At 32.4% G+C, this 18,650-nt stretch overlaps 3 protein-coding genes across 5 annotated transcripts; all 3 read right to left on the minus strand.

Annotated features, from left to right (window-relative positions):
- Positions 1–2,171: 2,171 nt before the first annotated feature.
- LOC133030997 (regulator of nonsense transcripts 1 homolog) lies at positions 2,172–4,679 on the minus strand. Of its 3 annotated transcripts, none has more exons than XM_061104174.1 (3): positions 3,494–4,679; positions 3,057–3,389; positions 2,172–2,968 (listed from the first exon to the last, which is right to left on the minus strand). In XM_061104174.1, exons 2-3 carry the CDS (start codon positions 3,305–3,307, stop codon positions 2,710–2,712), a joined length of 510 nt encoding a protein of 169 aa, XP_060960157.1. In that variant the 5' UTR covers positions 3,308–3,389; positions 3,494–4,679; the 3' UTR covers positions 2,172–2,709. The 3 variants fall into 2 exon arrangements, 2 of the variants coding, with proteins under 2 accessions (XP_060960157.1, XP_060960156.1); XM_061104173.1 differs by lacking the exon at positions 2,172–2,968 and having other exon boundaries at positions 3,042–3,389.
- Positions 4,680–7,186: 2,507 nt separating this feature from the next.
- Positions 7,187–7,930, minus strand: LOC133031485 (uncharacterized). Its single transcript, XM_061104994.1, has one exon. The coding sequence runs from the start codon at positions 7,928–7,930 to the stop codon at positions 7,187–7,189; it is 744 nt and encodes a 247-aa protein (XP_060960977.1).
- Positions 7,931–14,493: 6,563 nt separating this feature from the next.
- LOC133031486 (uncharacterized) lies at positions 14,494–15,231 on the minus strand. Its single transcript, XM_061104995.1, has one exon. The coding sequence runs from the start codon at positions 15,229–15,231 to the stop codon at positions 14,494–14,496; it is 738 nt and encodes a 245-aa protein (XP_060960978.1).
- Between the last annotated feature and the right edge of the window lie 3,419 nt (positions 15,232–18,650).

The raw sequence follows: 18,650 nt of genomic DNA on the forward strand, positions 1-18,650 counted from the left end.
TTATTGAAAATTGCAAGACCGAGTCGATGTTAGCTGATCCTCTAACCAAAGGGTTAAGTGTCGTGCTGTTTAATAAACATGTTGTTAATATGGGCATTTTAGAATCTTTTGATCTTTTGGGTTAGTGGGAGTTTTTTTTTCTGTTTGTTTTTAGAAATTATTATTTATAATTTTCTGAATAAAGTTATGAACTACATTTTATGTTTCAATATTTTATTATTGAATGGATATGTTTTCAATTATGTTTTGTTATATTCTCGAGAATGATTGAATTGAAAGCATGTGGTTCATATTGTTGTGATCATTGTCTTTTAAATTTATTTGCTTATTGACAATGATATGTTGTTGGCTTAATTCTTTAAGCAAGTTTAGTGACACTTACTTATTTTAAGTGGTGTATGTTTAATTTCACTGGCTTATTTATTAAGCATCACGGTATCAGTGAAATTGAGGACTGATAAGGATATTATGTTATTTTATATTGATCACATGTTGAACATAATTCCTTACCACACTACTAGACTTATTGACCATGTCGATTTAATACTTTGGTATTTGTGATTATGAATGTCTTTTGTTGAGCTAAAAACAATATGACTGTCATAGTTCATTATCAAAGGTTAAATTGGACCGGTATGTTGAGATGCTATCAGAGAACTATCAGTTTTTAAAGTGGCCACAAATGTTTTCCTGTTGTTCAACCCATGAGTCGTTTTCAAACAAAATTATTTTGATATATAATATATATGTATTAAAATCAATGTAGCCCAAGTGGGAGAATGTTAGACTTTTTATTTGGGCTTACATTAAGTTTTATTGGTTTTATTAAAACTTGGGTTGATTGGATAGTTCTTTGCTGCGTTAGCCCATGTTGTTGGTGATCAATTGTTAATGGGCTTAGCATCTGTGTGTAAAGTCTAGGTGAAGCAGAAGTGTGGGCTTTTCTAGTTGACTGAAGCCTTTGATGAGCAGGCAGCCCAACTAGGGTTTTGTAGCTAAGTCCCCTCCCTAACTCTATAAATACATATTGTCTCATCACAATTGTATACCTTTTGATAATCAGAGAAAATAAACTGCTTCTGATTTAGAGATCTAGGGAGGAAGACTTAGTTGATAGTATTGCACTATCAAATTGGAGTAACTGTTGTGGATCAATCAGAGAAAATTGCTATGGATCAATCAGGTACACATACTCAATTATCATATACTACTATTGTGTTCTATGTTATATACAAATAGATCTTGGGTTAATTGTTAATTTATCTGACAGTGCAATGATGAGTTGCACCAGAATCTGGATAACAAGATTCATCACTCACGGTTTCTGCAGTGGCTAACATAGCCGAGGGATGCCCTTGACCTTGTGATCCAAATCCTGGGAAAGAGGTGTTGAATCTTTGGTAACATTTTGAAGCATAGTGTCCAGTTCGTGAGCATATCTGACAGATGATCTTGCTGTTGTTTTGATTTGGGCCACGGTTCGAATTATTGGTGTTTCCTGCAGAACCAAAAGAATTGAAGGTATTGCCTCTCCCTCCTGGTATTGGTGGTCTATAAGGAGGGACATTTGAGTTTCCATTTGATCGATTGTTTGCATAAGGATTCCACTAATTATTTCCTGACTGTCCAGAATTCCAGTGATTATTTCCTGATTGTCCAAAGTTGCTTCGAGATCGAAAATTGGAGTTTGCGATGTTGACAGAAGCTGAATCAAGATCTCTATTCTTTCTTTCGATTCTATGTTTTTCAGCTAGAAGAAGGGCTTCAAGGGCAGTAACATCAAGTGGTTCAGCTCTTGAATTTACGGAGATGACAAATGTGTCGTAATCTGGAGAAGGCAAACCACGAAAAATAGCAGCTATATGTTCTTTTGGTGAAGTTTTATGTCCAACAGAATTGAGTTTGTCGATTAGAAAACGCACCTTTAAAAAATACTCATTGAGAGTATGAGCACCTTTCTTGAGATACGGAAGTTCAGTGGTGAATTGATCGATTTTTGCCTCCGTTTGTGAAGCAAAGTATGTGGACAGAACTGACCATAATCTTGCAGATGTTTCACAGCTAATGACTCGAGTAAGAATTGGTTCTGTCATAGAAGACAACAGCCAAGAATACAAGAGTTGATCTTGTTGATCCCAGTCCAAGAATGCCGGGTTGAAGTTATCTGTAATTCGATCTTGTTCAGAAAGGAATTGAGGTGGAGGAGTAAATTTCTCAGAGATGTATTGCTGGAGTTTGTGGCCTCTAATGGCGGAAAGAACTTGAGGCCTCCATAACAGGTAATTATCATGATCAAGTTTGGTAGCCAATTTGTGTGAGAAGACAACGGGTGTGAACGGTGCACCACCAGAACTAGTACCTCTGTTCTGGCTGGTTGCTGAAGAGAGAGTCGGAGAGGATTCCATGAACGATCAACGATATGGAAGAAGAGAATCAAGTATCAACGAAGTTCAAGAAGGGGTAGAGAAACACATGTGCTCTGATACCATGTTAAAAGAAATGAATTATCTAAAATAGTTTCTCATACATTGAAATAAAGGAAAGAGTACAAATTATATATAGGTACAGACACTTACTGAATTGACCAAACTGCCCACTGACTATAACTAACATAACTACTGTAACAACCATAACTGTTGTAACAATACAACTGAAATTCAAGGGACAACAGGGAATGGACATAATGCAGCTAAAGACAGAACAGGGCATCTAAGTTATCCTATACTCGTAGCACTGAGCACTAAAAATTACCTTCCACTTCGAATTACTAAAAAGCATGCTATCAGCAGTAAGAAGATCATCGAATTGATCAAGCTCTTTCTTTATCTCTAACATAGCCTTCACCAAACTCACATCTTCATCAGCATTATAGAAACAGAGACGCTTTTTTGCATCAATGACTAGAACTTCCCAAATAGATTGACTATTAGCAAGGGTTCTTTCATTACCAAGTATCCACAAGCAATGCCTGGACAGATCAATAGAACAGACATTTTTTACTCACGCTTATGAAAACCAGGCAATAACATGCTTGGGGAAAAACATCAGTGGCATACCTAGCTCTAGTGAGAGCAACATTCGTTCTCTGAGGTTTGGATATGAAATCCAATGTCTGGCCTATATCAGATCTTACGGTTGACATTAGTATAATGTCTTCGTCCCCACCCTGGAACCCGTCAATTGTTTTCAATTTCACTCGAAAGCCATTAATATAGTCATACTTCTTTCCAACCTTCTCTTTGAATTGCAACAACTTGAGCAGAATAGGGAGACACCACACCAATACTAAGTTTAGCTTTGGTCTCATGCCATGATGTGTAAAAAACCAAATGGTTCAGTGCGCTCAACCTCTGAAACAAACTTCTTCCAAAACTAGCTTCCTCAGAAATCTGTTCAGAAAAAAGCATTGTAGATAAGGAATCATATATTACAAAATCAGGATGAAAGTGTAGTTATTAAGAAAAGAAAAAGAGAAGTAAAAGTATATACATACCTTGCTTGTAACAGAAGTGCTTCAAAACTATCAAGTAACACAGTAAGGGTTGTCATGTTTAGAAAATTTTGATCCAAAATGAAACTTTGAGGTAAATGCGTACAAAAGATCCAAATGCATTTTCTCAACTGCTTGACAGTGGAAGCAAACCTTTGTCTCATGTAATCAAGAAATGGTTTGAACTTTTCTATGATTTCTTCTTTAATATTAGTTCCACAGCTCTGTTCTTGTTGTTCTCTTATCAATTCAGATTCCAGGAAAACACGGTACTGAGAAACCCAACGTTCAAGTAAGCTTATCATGGAAGGAAAGCAATGGTTCCAACCATCCGGACCTAAACACTCCGCAAGCCTTTGAACTCGATATTCCAAAAATACATCTTTAACATCTGAGCCAACTTTGAGTTCCTCCGTATTGCCAAACAGAAGAATATCTCCTAATGAGCAGAACATGGATTTAGACTCTGTAACTATCTTCAGGACTTGAGAAGCCACTTCAGTTATTGCAACATTTGTTGGTGCACAAACAAGAGTTCTGTAGTTCATCTTTAAGAGGGAAACAAGAAGAGTAGCATCATGTGAAGACAGGCAACAACTGCACTAGTCTGAGACTCATTCATATTGGAAGATAGACTCTTCACTAACTTCTCATCAGATCTGCAACAATTCTCCTCAGGACAGGTAATACAATTTCCCTTAACCTGTATATATATTTATATATATGCACGCACACATTATACTACTCCAAAATCTCTTTATTATATAACAAAAACATACATAAATACGCTCTAGTCATGAATGGAATGTGAAAACTAAATTAGATTGAGAAATACAACAAAGAGAGCCAAAAGTCTCAGATTTCCACACAAAAAATGAGGAAAATAAATGTATTTTCCCCTCACTAAAATGTATTTTCCCCTATTTCATTCAAGCTCTATATTACACAATTAAAAGTTACCAAAAGGTCAAACAACAAAGCTTCAAGTATCCAAAAAGTTGAAAACTAATTCACAAGCAGGGAAAAAAGACCAACATGCATATTAAAAAAGAAAACAAAAACAAAACCCAAAAAACCCTAACAAAAATATGAAGATGGATAAACAGAGTGAACCTTATAAAGATTTTCATTAGAAATGTCTTCAAGAGTCCAAGAAAGCACAATCTGAGTGAAGCCATCATTAGCAGAGTCTAAGAGCATGTTTGGTATTGTTTTTGTTTTTTGTTCTCAAAAAATTGTTTTTAGAAATGAGAACAAAAAATAGTTTTTGAAGTTTTTAAAAACAAGTCATGTTTGATTAGTATTTTTTAAAAACAATATGGACTAAAAGTGAATTGGTTTTTAAAACAGAAAATAACATTTTGTTGTTTTCAAAATTCTTGTTTTTTGTAATTTTGTTTTCTGAAAACTGTTTTAAAAAAACAAGGCCAAACATGCTAAATTGTTTTCAAAAAACAATTTTCTATTTTTAAAAACAAAAAATAGTTTTTTAGTTATGATGACAAACATGCACTAAGTCTTCCTTTCTCGTATATGAAGTTTCCCCACTTTCCATCGTCATCGCCATCATCTCCTTACAGGTCCTTTTCTATTCTATAACAAACCTTTACCACCTTAACCCATTTTCATTTTTTGAAGGAAAATAGGTTTCTTGCCTCCGAAGCTTCGTAGCAAAAATATACTTCAACCAAATTCAATCAACATCCACCAAAAAAGCATTAACAAATCAAAAAACATGAATGATTTGTGCCTTAAGGAAATTGGATACAAGATTGTAAAATAAAAGAAACTCAAACAACTTTAAGAAATTTTACATCAATGAAATCAAAAGAAACTGCATATCCAGCCACTTTAGAAATAAAAGAATGTGAGAGCATCAATTTCTTGTAGTTGAATATAGCCCTGAACAATGATGAATGTAATATCCACCATATCTCTCATAGAGTTTCTCTCGTAATACCGATTACTTAAATCGATAACACAATTGCTTCATCCATTCTACATTTGAGGCGTCCTGATGGTGGGTTAAGCCATTTCTTTATGAGTATAGGCTCTTGAAATAATGTAGATCGCTTCTCCTTTAGATCCATTTTAATTGGATGAAAACAATCAGAGATTGGCCTCGACATCGCTAAGATTGTTACATTTAAAAATTTTTGTTCAATTTTACTAAAAAAAAATCTAACGTGAATAAAAATTTTGAAAGTACAATTTAGTACATATTAAAATTTAGGAGACATAATTTAATAAATATCAAAATTTACAGGCACAATTTAGTATGTGGACAATCACTATATTAACAAAATTGAACGAAATTAGACAAAAATCCTTAAATCAAACAATTTTAATAGTTTAAAGTGAATTTTTAACAAAATAAAAAATTTAAAAAATATTATTTAGTACATATCAAAATTTAATAAAAAAATTATAATTCTAATTATAAAATAAAACTAAAAGATATTTTTTTATTTTTTATTTTTAAAATAATTATTTTTTATTTTATTTTTTTAAATATTTATTTATGTGGACCAATAAAATTGTGTCACATGTACACTGTGTACACGTATACATTCCACCATGGCAGTTAACAAAATAGATGGAAATAGCTAAGTGCTAACAGAACTTGGATTTATGAGGTTTTACCACCAAAATTTTAAAATTGGGAGTTACTTGCAAGAACCTGGCCACTTAAGGAGGTTATGCCGCAAATTACTTAACCTGTAACTCTGTCTTTTTTCTTTCCTTACAATATCAATATGACATGACACAATTCCAGTTTTATGTATCATCAAAGAGAAGCTTGTAACCTTAATTTCGAAAATAATTTGTGGTACCACACATAAGATCAACAACATAAATGTTACTTAGTATGCCTGTAAATATTGTAGAGTTTGACAGAAAATAGGGCTGACCTTGAGGGTAGGTGAGCCAAGCGTGCGCCTCGGGCCCCGAACGATCACTGCCTCAAAATTGTGACAAAAAAATTTGTTACTATACATAAATATTAAATAAGAAAAAATATAACAAATATTGTTTTCTGTAGTGAGCAATCTTAAGAGCTTTTAAAAACTCATCCAAGCATTACAAGCAAGATAATGAGCAGTGCTGTTAGAGCTTAACAAAATAAAATTCAATATTGAAAATAGAACTAATTAAAAATTTACTTATTTAATTGCATAGTTCAACAAATAAATGAGACAAGAATAACAATGGAGTAACTACCATTTGTATATCTTTTAGTATTTTATGTATTTTATAAGAGGTAAATAATAAACTACAATATTAAAAAATAAAATAAAAAATAAGATACCAAATATCCACTTCTTCATTTTGTTTTCAAATTTTTAATTAAAAAAAACCTGAAATAGTAAGAATTGAATTAGTTGCTTAAATTTTGTTTTCATTTTGTTAGCGAACAAAGCCTATATTTTTCATCCATTTAGTAATGATCAAAATGATGTTACAAGAAAAAACAACTACATTAAACATAATACTATAGAATCATGAATATCGTTAGTTTTTGAAGCAACCACTAAAATAAAAAATAATAATATACTCACTAAACAAAACGGATCATAAAACTTTATTAATGAACTCCTTCAAGATGTTTATATAATACACAACTTCATAATATAATAATTAAAATGGTCCAAACATAGCTTATATATGAGTAAATATTTGTTAAGTACATGATTATTAAACTATCTCGACTCTACAATTTGGACAAAATTTACTAACTTGTAGCCACTCAACAACACATCCTTCATGATACGCGTGAGTGCATGGTAACTTAGCAGCTTCCAAACCAACCGAAACATCCTCCAAACAAATCGAACAAAAAATTGGATTATCTTTAACCCAAACTTTTTCTAATTTCTCGATTGACTCTTCACTTGCCGCCACAAAGCAAATTGGAACATCATTCATATCAAAGTCGTCATCATCGTCGTCGTCGTCGTCGTCGTAGTCGTCGTCGTCATCAAGTTGAGGTAGTTCATAAACCAAAACTTCAACGGAAATATTAACACCGACTTCTTCATTCAAATTATGATCATAATCGTTGTTGTTTATCATATTTTTACAGCAATCAATAATGCGATCGGCAATATAAGAGAGAGAAGGAAGATAGATCGCAGCAAGCATGTCTTGAACGTAAACTATGGTTTCAGTAACGTCGCTCTTCATCAATGTCTCGTACGAAATCCATCCAATATTTTCTAAAAAAGCAGTTGGATTTCCAGCGTTGTCGTCGAATAAAGATTCTTCATCTTCATCTTCCATAATAGATAGGTGTGGAACAAGAATGAACTTGGCATTTAAGTTAATGGTAAAGAAAGGAGCATGTGGCTCTTCTTCTATTGTGTTAGGTTGAGTAGTATAACTATATCTATAGGGTGATATATCGTAACGAGGATCACCAATTACTTCAGGAGAAATCATAATTAATCACTCAAAGAAATGATTAATTTTGGTTAATTTACAAAGTTTAAGAAAAATTTGAGCTTTAGAAGTTTTGAAATTAGGGTTATCAAATGTATTCAATTAGCTTAGGAAAGAGAGAGAGAGAGAGGGTGAGATGAAAAACGATAATAAGGAGTGAGAGCACTATTTAATGTAATTAAAATCTACATTCTATTAGGAGTAGGATTAATATGAGGCGTTGGATTGTAAGGTCATTTTTACCCCTTTCACGTTTTTTTTTTTTTATCTTTTTTATTTTATTCCCACATTATTCTCAACGAACTCATCGACTCCTTCCAACGATTCCTTGAGTTTCTTTTAGTTTCCAGAAACAGATATGGCGACTGGTGGTGGGGATAATGAGGCAGATGTGAGAGTTTTGGAAGATTTCGACAAGACAAGACAAGGGTTTCGGTTGATTTCTAGGTATGGCGTGGTACTTCTCTATCGTTTTACTTGATTAAAATCTAGGATTATATCAAAGAAACCCACTTCAATTCAATCGAGAAGGATTTTTCATTTGGTGGATCGAAGATCACATCCATTTGTACACACAAGTGTATATGTAATTATTTCTATTTTTATAAGATGATATGTACTTGTTCTGTTCTGTTAGAACAAGTGGGGGACATTAGGAGTTACTACGAGTGAGTATGTATGAGGTTGTACTTTTGAAGTGATTTTGTTGGTGTCAGTCAAGACTCGAGAAGCCACTTCAGTTATTGCAACATTTGTTGGTGCACAAATAAGAGTTGTGTAGTTGATCTTTAAGAAGTGTAGCATTGATTTTCGTCTTTCCTGTCCCAGGTGGACCCCATATAAGCTCAAAACCATCTCTGCTCTTGCAGTGTATCATGTGAAGACAAGACAAGCAAGAACTGCACTAGTCTGTCTGAGACTCATTCATATTGCATATGTCAAGATTGCATGACATATGCAATGCCTTCCAATCCAAACCCTTTTGTTGGTGGTCAAATTCCCCAGGAAAACAACAAACAATGATGTCTTCATCTGCATATCTAGTTCAAATTTCTTTGAAGACTTGGCTTTGAAATTAGTAGTACAATTAGAGTTACTATCATTCCCCTTCTCATCCTCAGTGACTGATATAAAGGCCCATAATCTTCCTGTTTCTGGTTTAGCATTCACTAAAATCATGCATCATGTCTCCAGGCAAAGTTTTATCATTGAATCTGTTCCTCCAGTAATCAACTTGAACTTGATAAACTTTTTCTCAAAAGCAACTGCCTTGGCATAAGGTAATCTATGATGCAGCGTGTCCATACTTGAGTATAACTGCGCTCGAGTTTCTTCCAACAAAGGGTACACAAAAGATCCCAAATAATTCTGAACCGATTCAAATGATTCAGGAATTTTTGAAATGTACCAATAATATATACACATAAGAAATGATTTGCTTACACATCAAAAGTATATCCCAAAATGGAAATAGCAGGAAAAAGAATATGAGGACTAAATTCAAACTACATAGACAAACAAAACAAATTAGTAGTTATATAAACCACATTTGTACCTATTAATCTCATACTTGCATCAAAAGTACGTAAGCAATTACTAAAATTGGATTTTCCCCTATTTCATAATCTAATCCATGCGTCTAGAATTCTGTCATCACCACACATTAGAATTTCAAGAAAATTTAAATGGGAAATTAATGGTGCTCAATCATTTATATATATGATCTTCTTTTATATTTAAGCTTCAATGTTAACGAGAACAACTCGTATATATTATTGGCTGTGTTGTTTGACAGTGTTTCTTTATTTTGTATCAGATTAAAACTTGATATTGAATAGGCATTTTTCTCAATTTGTCAAAAAAATTTAGTCATATTGTGTAATCTTTGTTCGTATTGTTTTGATTAGTTTTTTTTCGTACAATTTTACTTAATAAGTTAAATTCCCTATATTACTGTGCTTTCATCTGTTTTTGGTGTAATTTATAGTGGATTATTACCATTCCAAATACCAAGTAATACTGCGATTTGGAATGGTATTTGGAAGTTGTATGTTCCTCCTAAAGTTAAAGATCTTGTATGGCGAGCGGCTTCTGATTGTCTTCATACTAAAACGCGTCTTCCATCTAGGCATGTACAAGTTGATAGTGGCTGTCCAAGGTGTGTTAACAATGTTGAAACTCCTTATCATTATCTGGTGGATTGTCCGTTTGATAGTAGCTGTTGGGAGCTTGCTGGTTTGAAGAAGAATGTCCCAGCCGTTACGATGGCTGGAAGTCATGTTCAAGCAAGTGGAGAAAGAAAGGAGAGATGATATTGCAGTGCTTTATTGGGCGATATGGAAAACCAGAAATGAACTGGTTTGGACGGACAAACAGTCGACGGTTGCTGGTGTAGTTTTTCTGGCCAAGTCTACTCTCTCTAATTGGTGTAATGCTCAAGACAAGCTGCTGGTTCCTACAGCAGCGTTTCTAACAGAGGAAGACAGAGGAGAGACCTGGAAAAAACCTACTGCAAACAAGTTGAAAGTAAATATTGATGCTGCAATTTTTGACACCAATGCCACTTATAGTTTTGTGTGTGTGGCTAGGGATGCTAATGGTCAATTGGTCGAGGCTATCACTAGATGTCGGGCAGGGAACATTGCTCCTGAATTGGCGAAGGCAATGGGGGTAAGGGAGGCCTTAAGTTGGATAAAACAAAGAGATTGGCAAGGAACGGTGGTTGAAACTGATTGTCTATCCGTGTTTAAGCAATTAGAAGTGATCTTCCTTTGTTGTTATATTTTTGAGAGTATTATTTTTAATTGTAAAATGTTTTTAGAACAATTGCGTGATGTTTTCGTTATTTTTGTAAGACGGTCTGCAAATAGAGTTGTTCACTCTTTGGCTCGAGCATCCTATTTTGTCGCTGATCGTACTCTTATGAGCAATGAGGTTTCTACCGATTTGCTTCTTGTAATCATGAATGATTGCAGTTAAATAAAGCTGAAGATTTTATTCAAAAAAATAAATTACTTTAGACTAAAGTTACTTATTATTTAAGTGAAATGAGAATGAGAAAAATGAAAAAGTTGAGGGGAAAGTCAAAAATTTGGCTATTAACTTTTACTAGAATTGAATTGTTGTTGTGTTAAAATTAGATAAAGTGATAAGTATGAGTATCTCTCCACTCTCCACATGAATTGATTAACAATCAATTATACAAAAATTAATACTAACAATTTAGGTAAAACAATAAAGAGTTGATTTGAATTAAACCAGCACTAAATATAAAGTAAATATAACAAGAAAGTAAACGGGAAAAGTGATGAGCTAGAACAATTAAATTCTCTTAGAATACAAATTTAATGTAAATGTCATGGAAGAATGTATTAGTAATTAAATTTTATCAACCAAAACATATAATTTCTTATATATTATGAGCTCTCAAGACTAAATTAATATATTTCTATGCAAATTTAGACTTAAATAATACAAATTAAGTATCAATTTCTCATGGGTCATACAAAATAAATAAAATATTCCTTAACAATTTACACATCAAACTTTTTTAAGGTGATAATCTTGCATCTTTCAAGTATTTCCACTAATCTTACTTTTTCTAAAATCAAGATTAGCTAACAACTTAAAATTGGTGATCAAGCAAAAGTATGTAGACAAACATTAAGCATCATTGAATGAACAAAACTTCTATTACCAAAAACACATTCATAAAACATTAATAAAATTCACAATCCAAGATTTATTAAAAGTTCTAACTACAAGAAAATTAGTACATGCTCAAGGTTATAAAAGATACCCAAATGAAATAAAGAAGTATAAAAACAAAATACAAAAGATTAAAGGAGTAGAAGAAACTGTATAGATGACTCCTTCTTCCTTCTTTCTTGTGCACTCATTTTCTTCTTATTCTTCTTCTTTTTCTTCATTCCCTTAGTATTTTCAATAATGGTGGCTGCTAAGAAATTATGTTTCCCAAAATGGTGTAATGGAAACTAGGTAATATTATTCCTCTTTTCCACAAAAATATCTTTCATAAAATTAATTCCACATGCGCCTTATGAATTTTCTAGAAACTTTCTCGCAAATCAATCACGATCCACATGTATTTATGCCACTTCAGCTAATTTTTGCCACATCAATTAATGAATTGTCACGTCATCTTTTTTCAACATTCAGCCCCTGCTACTTTTGCTGCAGTAAAATCCCTGCAAATTTTTAGCAAAATCTTGCATTTTCTCTATTAAACTTTTTTCTTCAACAAAACTCAAATCAAACTTAATAATTATCACTAACGCTCCAAATTACCCAAAAAAATTAATATAAAAATACAAAATAACATTGAAAGGAAAGAAAAGAACTAAAAAATAAACAAAACACACACACACAAGTTAAGTTTAAAAACATGACAAAGAACTCTTTATTCAAGAATTATCAACTGCAAACATCTTGTTGCTGAGATGATAATGGGTTTTGCAATGCATATAATATTCATTGATATGTGACAATAAGAATCATCTTGCACTGGTAGCAGCACTGGTAGCAGTAGAGTCATTTTGTGTGTTGCTACCTTCTTAGTTGGTCGTGCTTAGATTTTATGAACGCGACGACATATATTTCTCTGCTATACCTTATGCTATGAAAATTATGTAGTAATCTCTTTCAGATAGTTTTGGATGGTGACATTTCAACCGAGTTGTCTAGGTGTGTGTTCTTTTTGTTTCCATTTCTAAAATGTATTTCATTTTATTATATGATTAATTTTTGTTTGAACTTATGTGTTTTCCTTTTCTTATTTTCTTTATTATTTGTGTGTAGAGAGATAGCACTAAATTTGTTTAGTAACCATTCATGGGTAATACCCATTAAAAAGTGTTTCATATATATATATATATATTCTCATTTGCTGAGTATTTTGTTGAGGGGAAAAAGATTTAATAAAATTGGAATCTATATGTGGAATGTCATAGATTTAGACATGTTTATTGATTATATTCATATGCAAAGATAAAGCACACCTGTAGATATAAGGGTGAGCGAGTATCCATGTCAATATTAGGTTGTTCTCAATAGCACAACACATGTCAAACATTGAATACCTGCAACTTTATGTACTCTTAGTTTTCTCCTCTTTTTATTTTTTTTTCTTTTGTTTGAAACCTTATTTGTGTTAATGTACAATAATATCACATAATTTTATAGTAATGTTTGTTTATAAATAACTTATCTTGTGACATGTCTTTTATATTTCCTAACAATATCAATATGACAAGAGAAGCTTGTAACCTTAATTTGAAAAATAATTTGTGGTAATAGCACACATAATTAGATCAACACCATAAATGTTATTTAGTATGCCTATAAATATTGTAGAGTTTGAAGGAAAATAGGGCCGACCTTAAGGGTAGGTGAGCCAGGCTTGCGCCTCAAGCCCCCAAACGCTCAGGGCCTCAAAATTGTAAAAAAAAAAAAAAAATTGTTAGTATACATAAATATTAAATAAGAAGAAAATATAACAAATGTTGTTTGGTATAGTAGTAAAAGGTGTTACTTTAAGCTAAGAAGTTTAGGCATCAATTCTCAACTTCTACTTTTTTAAAAAATTATTTAATGTGTAGTTATAAAGGACTAAACCTTAAAGCTTTTAAGAATTTTTAAAAGCTCATCCAAACACCACGAGCAAGACAATAAACAACATTGTTAGTAGATCGCTTAACAAAATAAAATTTAATACTGAAAATAAAACTAATTAAAGATTTACACTCATCATGGGGTCTTTTTAGTAGGTCCTATAACAAAAAATTTCTATACATATTTCATGCATACTACAAGAATACAATGGAGTAATTAGTATTCGGATATCTTTTAGTATTTTAAGAGAGGTAAATAATAAACTATAATATTAAAAAATAAAATAAAAAATAGGATACCATATGTCCATTTCTTCATTTTGTTTTCATATTTTTAATTAAAAAGAAAAAGTAGTAAGAATTGAATAGTTTCAATTTTGTTTTCATTTTGTTACCCAACAAAGCCTATATTTTTAATCCATTAACTAATTATCAAAGTATTCATAACATAATAAGAATTGAATAGTTACTTAAATTGGATTTCTTCTCATATGATGTTACAAAAAAAAAATCACTACATTAAACATAATGCTATAGAATCATAAATATCGTTAGTTTTTGAAGCAACCACCAAAATCAAAAATAATAATATACTCACTAAACAAAACGAATCATAAAACTTTATTAATGAATTCCTTCAAGATGTTTATATAATACACAACTTTATATATAATAATTAAAATGGTCCAAACATAGCTTATATATACGAGTAAAAATTTGTTAAGTACATAATTATTAAACTAACGATATTATTTTTTGAAGCAACCACCAAAATCAAAAATAATAATATACTCACTAAACAAAACAGATCATAAAACTTTATTAATGAATTCCTTCAAAATGTTTATATAATGCACAACTTTATATATAATAATTAAAATGGTCCAAACATAGCTTATATATATGAGTAAAAATTTGTTAAGTACATGATTATTAAACTATCTCGACTCTACAATTTGGACAAAATTTACTAACTTGTAGCCACTCAACAACACATTCTTCATGATACGCGTGAGTGCATGGTAACTTAGTAGCTTCTAAACCAGCCGAAACATCCTCCAAACAAATCGAACAAAAAATTGGATTATCTTTAACCCAAACTTTTTCTAATTTCTCGATTGACTCTTCACTTGCCGCTACAAAGCGAATTGGAACATCATTCATATCAAAGTCATCATCGTCATCATCGTCGTCATCGTCGTCGTCATCAAGTTGAGGTAGTTCATCAACAAAAACTTCAACGGAAATATTAACACCGACTTCTTCATTCAAATTATTATTATCATAATCATTGTTGTTCATCATCTTTCTACCGCAATCAATAACGCCAACGGCAATAAAAGAGAGAGAAGGAAGATAGACCTTAGCAAGCATGTCTTCAATGTTAAGTATGGCTTCAGTAACGTCGCTCTTCATCAATGTCTCGTACGAAATCCATCCAATATTTTCTAAAAAAGCAGTGGAATTTCCCGCGTCGTCGTCGAATAAAGATTCTTCATCTTCAACTTCCATACTAGATGAGTGTGGAGCAAGAATAAACTTGGCATTTAAGTTAATGGTAAAGTAACGAGCATGTGGCTCTTCTTCTATTGTGTTAGGTTGAGTAGTATAACTATATCTATAGGGTGATATATGGTAATGAGGATCACCAATTACTTGAGGAGAAGTCATAATTAATCACTGAAATGATTAATTTTGGTTAATTTACAAAGTTTAAGAAAAATTTGAGCTTTAGAAGTTTCGAAATTAGGGTTATCAAATGTATTCAATTAGCTTAGGAAAGAGAGAGAGAGGGTGAGATGAAAAACGATAATAAGGAGTCAGACCACTATTTAATGTAATTCAAATCTACATTCTATTAGGAGTAGGATTAATATGAGCCGTTGGATTTTTTCGGTTGATTGTAAGGTCATTTTTACCCCTTTCACGTTTTTTATCTTATTTATTTTATTCCCACATTCTTCTCAACGAACTGGTTACTGGTTACTGGTTACTGGTTACTGTTACAAATCGTCGGCGAACTCATCGATTCCTTCCAACGATTCCTTCAGTTTCTTTTCCGTTGCTATGTTCAAATAGCTCATTAATTTCCACAAACAGATATGGCGACTATACAGTTCTGCGTCACCTTATTGAGTAGATTTGAGTGGTGGTGGGGATAATTAGGCAGATGTGAGAGTTTTGGAAGATTTCGAACTTGGCGATTATTATTCAAGACAAGGGTTTCGGTTGATTTCTAGGTATGGCGTGGTACTTCTCTATCTTTTACTTGATTAATTTCTAGGATTATATCAAAGAAACCCACTTCAATCGAGAAGGATTTTTCATTTGGTGGATCGAAGATCACATCCATTTGTACACACAAGTGTATATGTAATTATTTCTATTTTTATAAGGTTTTGAGTAGTTTCTTCAATTGAATTGATTGGCAGATGAAATTTTTGTGTAAAAAAAAAGTAAATTAGTTTTATTTAAATAAAATAGAAAGATGAGATTTTGGGTGTTAAGTCTGTGTGTTGATTTTCACCATTCATAGATAACATTCAGCTTTGTACAATTTCTATTATAAACTTAATTAGTACTAAAATAAACGAATCATATGTACTTGTTCTGTTCTGTTAATGGTGTCATTGAACAAGTGGGACATTAGGAGTTACTATGAGTATGTATGAGGTTGTACTTTTCAAGTGATTTGTTTTTGTTTGATGATTAACTGATTGTCTGTATTTAGTTTCTCTTAGGGGAATATTACATTATATGTTTTTGTTTGTTTACTTGGGATAACTAACTACAATTAAGAATGCAATTCTCATCATTATTTCTTGTAGAGTCAAGTTGATCCTATTCTCATATTGGATTTTTGTACCTCAAATATGAATAGCTTATAACATTTTGGCAACTCATTTCAGGTGGGTGATGTCATGTGGGAGCCACTATTGACATATGCATTTGTTCATTTGTTAATAAGAGAATGTAAATGTAGTTGCCAATGTAAATGTTAATATGAATAGTGATCTCCTTAAAGAAAGACTTGCTTGTACTCTGGCTTAGTTGCTATAGTTGAACTTGAAGAATCTATGTTTTGGCATGCACTAGAACTAGAATCCATCAATTCTCAAATGAGATGAATAGAATCCATCCGGACCTAAACACTCCACAAGCCTTTGAACTCGATATTCCAAAAATACATCTTTAATATCTGAGCCAACTTTGAGTTCTTCCATATTGCCAAACAGAAGAATATCTCCTAATGAGCAGAACATGGATTTAGACTCTGTAACTATCTTCAGGACTTGAGAAGCCACTTCAGTTATTGCAACATTTGTGGGTGCACAAAGAAGAGTTCTGTAGTTCATTTTTAAGAGGGAAACAAGAAGAGTAGCATTGGCTTTCGTCTTTCCTGTCCCAGGCGGACCCCATATAAGCTCAAAAGCATCTCTGCTCTTGCAGTGCATCATGTGACGACAAGCAAGAACTGCACTAGTCTGAGACTCATTCATATTGGAAGATAGACTCTTCACTAACTTCACCTCACATCTGCAACAATTCTCCTCAGGACAGGTAAATGAATTGAAACAGATTGAAGCATGGTTAATGGAAACACATTCTAGTTAAAAAGCTTACCCATGAACGATTACTTAGAACATATTCAAGCAAATCAAGATTGCATGACATATGCAATGCCTTCCAAACTGTTAGACCCTGCGATTAGTATGGTGGGCTAGCATATATTAAATAGAAGGGTATTTGAGTCTTTGTTTAGAGGGTAGTGTTTAGGAGGAAATACAATAGTATATATAGGTGAGTAAGATAATAGAGAGGGGGTAGTGTTTAGGAGGAAATACAATAGTATACATTTCTTATTGTTTTGCTACTGTTCTACTCCTATTATTGCTGCTGTTTGTGCTATTTGCTACTGTTTCATTGTGTACTTGAGTTTGGAGTTCTCGGCACTTATCACAAGCCCTTTTGTTGGTGGTCAAATTCCCCAGGAAAACAAAAAACAATGAATTCTTCATCTGCATATCTAGTTCAAATTCCTTTCAAGACTTGGCTTTGAAATTAGTAGTAGAGTTATAGCTATTATCATTCCCGTTCTCATCCTCCGTGGTGGAGCTACTACCAGCCCCGTCCTCATCCTCAATCCTCAGTGACTGATAAAGAAGTTTGCAACTTCTACACAAAAACCAAATGAATGGTAAAAGCTCAATGAGCTTGTTTTTAAGAGTTTTATAGTCAACACTCACAAATTATAGTAAGTGAGATTTGGAAGCATAAGAAATTTTGAAATGTACCAATAATATATACACATAAGAAATGATTTGCTTACATAGCAGGAAAAAGAATATGAGGACTAAATTCAAACTACATAGACAAACAAAACAAATTAGTTTAGTTATATAAACGACATTTGTACCTATTAATCTCATAATCTCATACTTGCATCAAAAGTAAGCAATTACTAGAAATGGATTTTCCCCTATTTCATAATCTAATCCATGCGTCTAGAATTCTGTCATCACAATTAAGAATCCACACATTAGAATTTCAAGAAAATTTAAATGGGAAATTTTCGTATATATACGTAATTTACAATCTATTAACATAAATGACGTTAATTAATCTAATGCAATCCTAATAACGTGACACGTCATCACCCCTACCGTAAATCCAAAATAAACCCAGTCTGCAATCTCGTTTCATCAACGCGCTGTAATCATCCGAAAATCAAGGGATTGAATTTCTTAAACAGCGCGTGATTTATATTAAAAAAAAGGAAACCTATAAATCTATAATTCAAAATCTGAGAATTCAAATCAAATCTTGAAAAAAAAAAACCATTAACGAACAAAAAAAAAAGTTTCGTTCGACAACCGATCGAACATCCTAAAAACAAATTTCGATTTTGAAAACTGCAATAACGATTTTCAAAATCGCTTCCCTGCGATTATACAAATCAATATCACAGCTGTAAAACTTCTCTCAAAAAAAAAATCTCCATTAAAGAACAAAAAAAAAAGCTTCAGTTACAAAAAATCACAGCTAGCCGATCAACATTAATTCAGAACCAACGAAGCAATCAGACAACA

This window comes from Cannabis sativa, chromosome 9, assembly GCF_029168945.1.
Source record: "Cannabis sativa cultivar Pink pepper isolate KNU-18-1 chromosome 9, ASM2916894v1, whole genome shotgun sequence".
Lineage (NCBI taxonomy): Eukaryota > Viridiplantae > Streptophyta > Magnoliopsida > Rosales > Cannabaceae > Cannabis > Cannabis sativa.

Coding starts and splice junctions, on each gene's coding strand:
- LOC133030997 (XM_061104173.1), bottom strand. CDS start 4,038: ATGAACTACAGAACTCTTGTTTGTGCACCAACAAATGTTGCAATAACT. Junction 3,390..3,493: donor GCACTTCTGTTACAAGCAAG/GTATGTATATAC, acceptor TTTTCTGAACAG/ATTTCTGAGGAAGCTAGTTT.
- LOC133031485 (XM_061104994.1), bottom strand. CDS start 7,930: ATGATTTCTCCTGAAGTAATTGGTGATCCTCGTTACGATATATCACCC.
- LOC133031486 (XM_061104995.1), bottom strand. CDS start 15,231: ATGACTTCTCCTCAAGTAATTGGTGATCCTCATTACCATATATCACCC.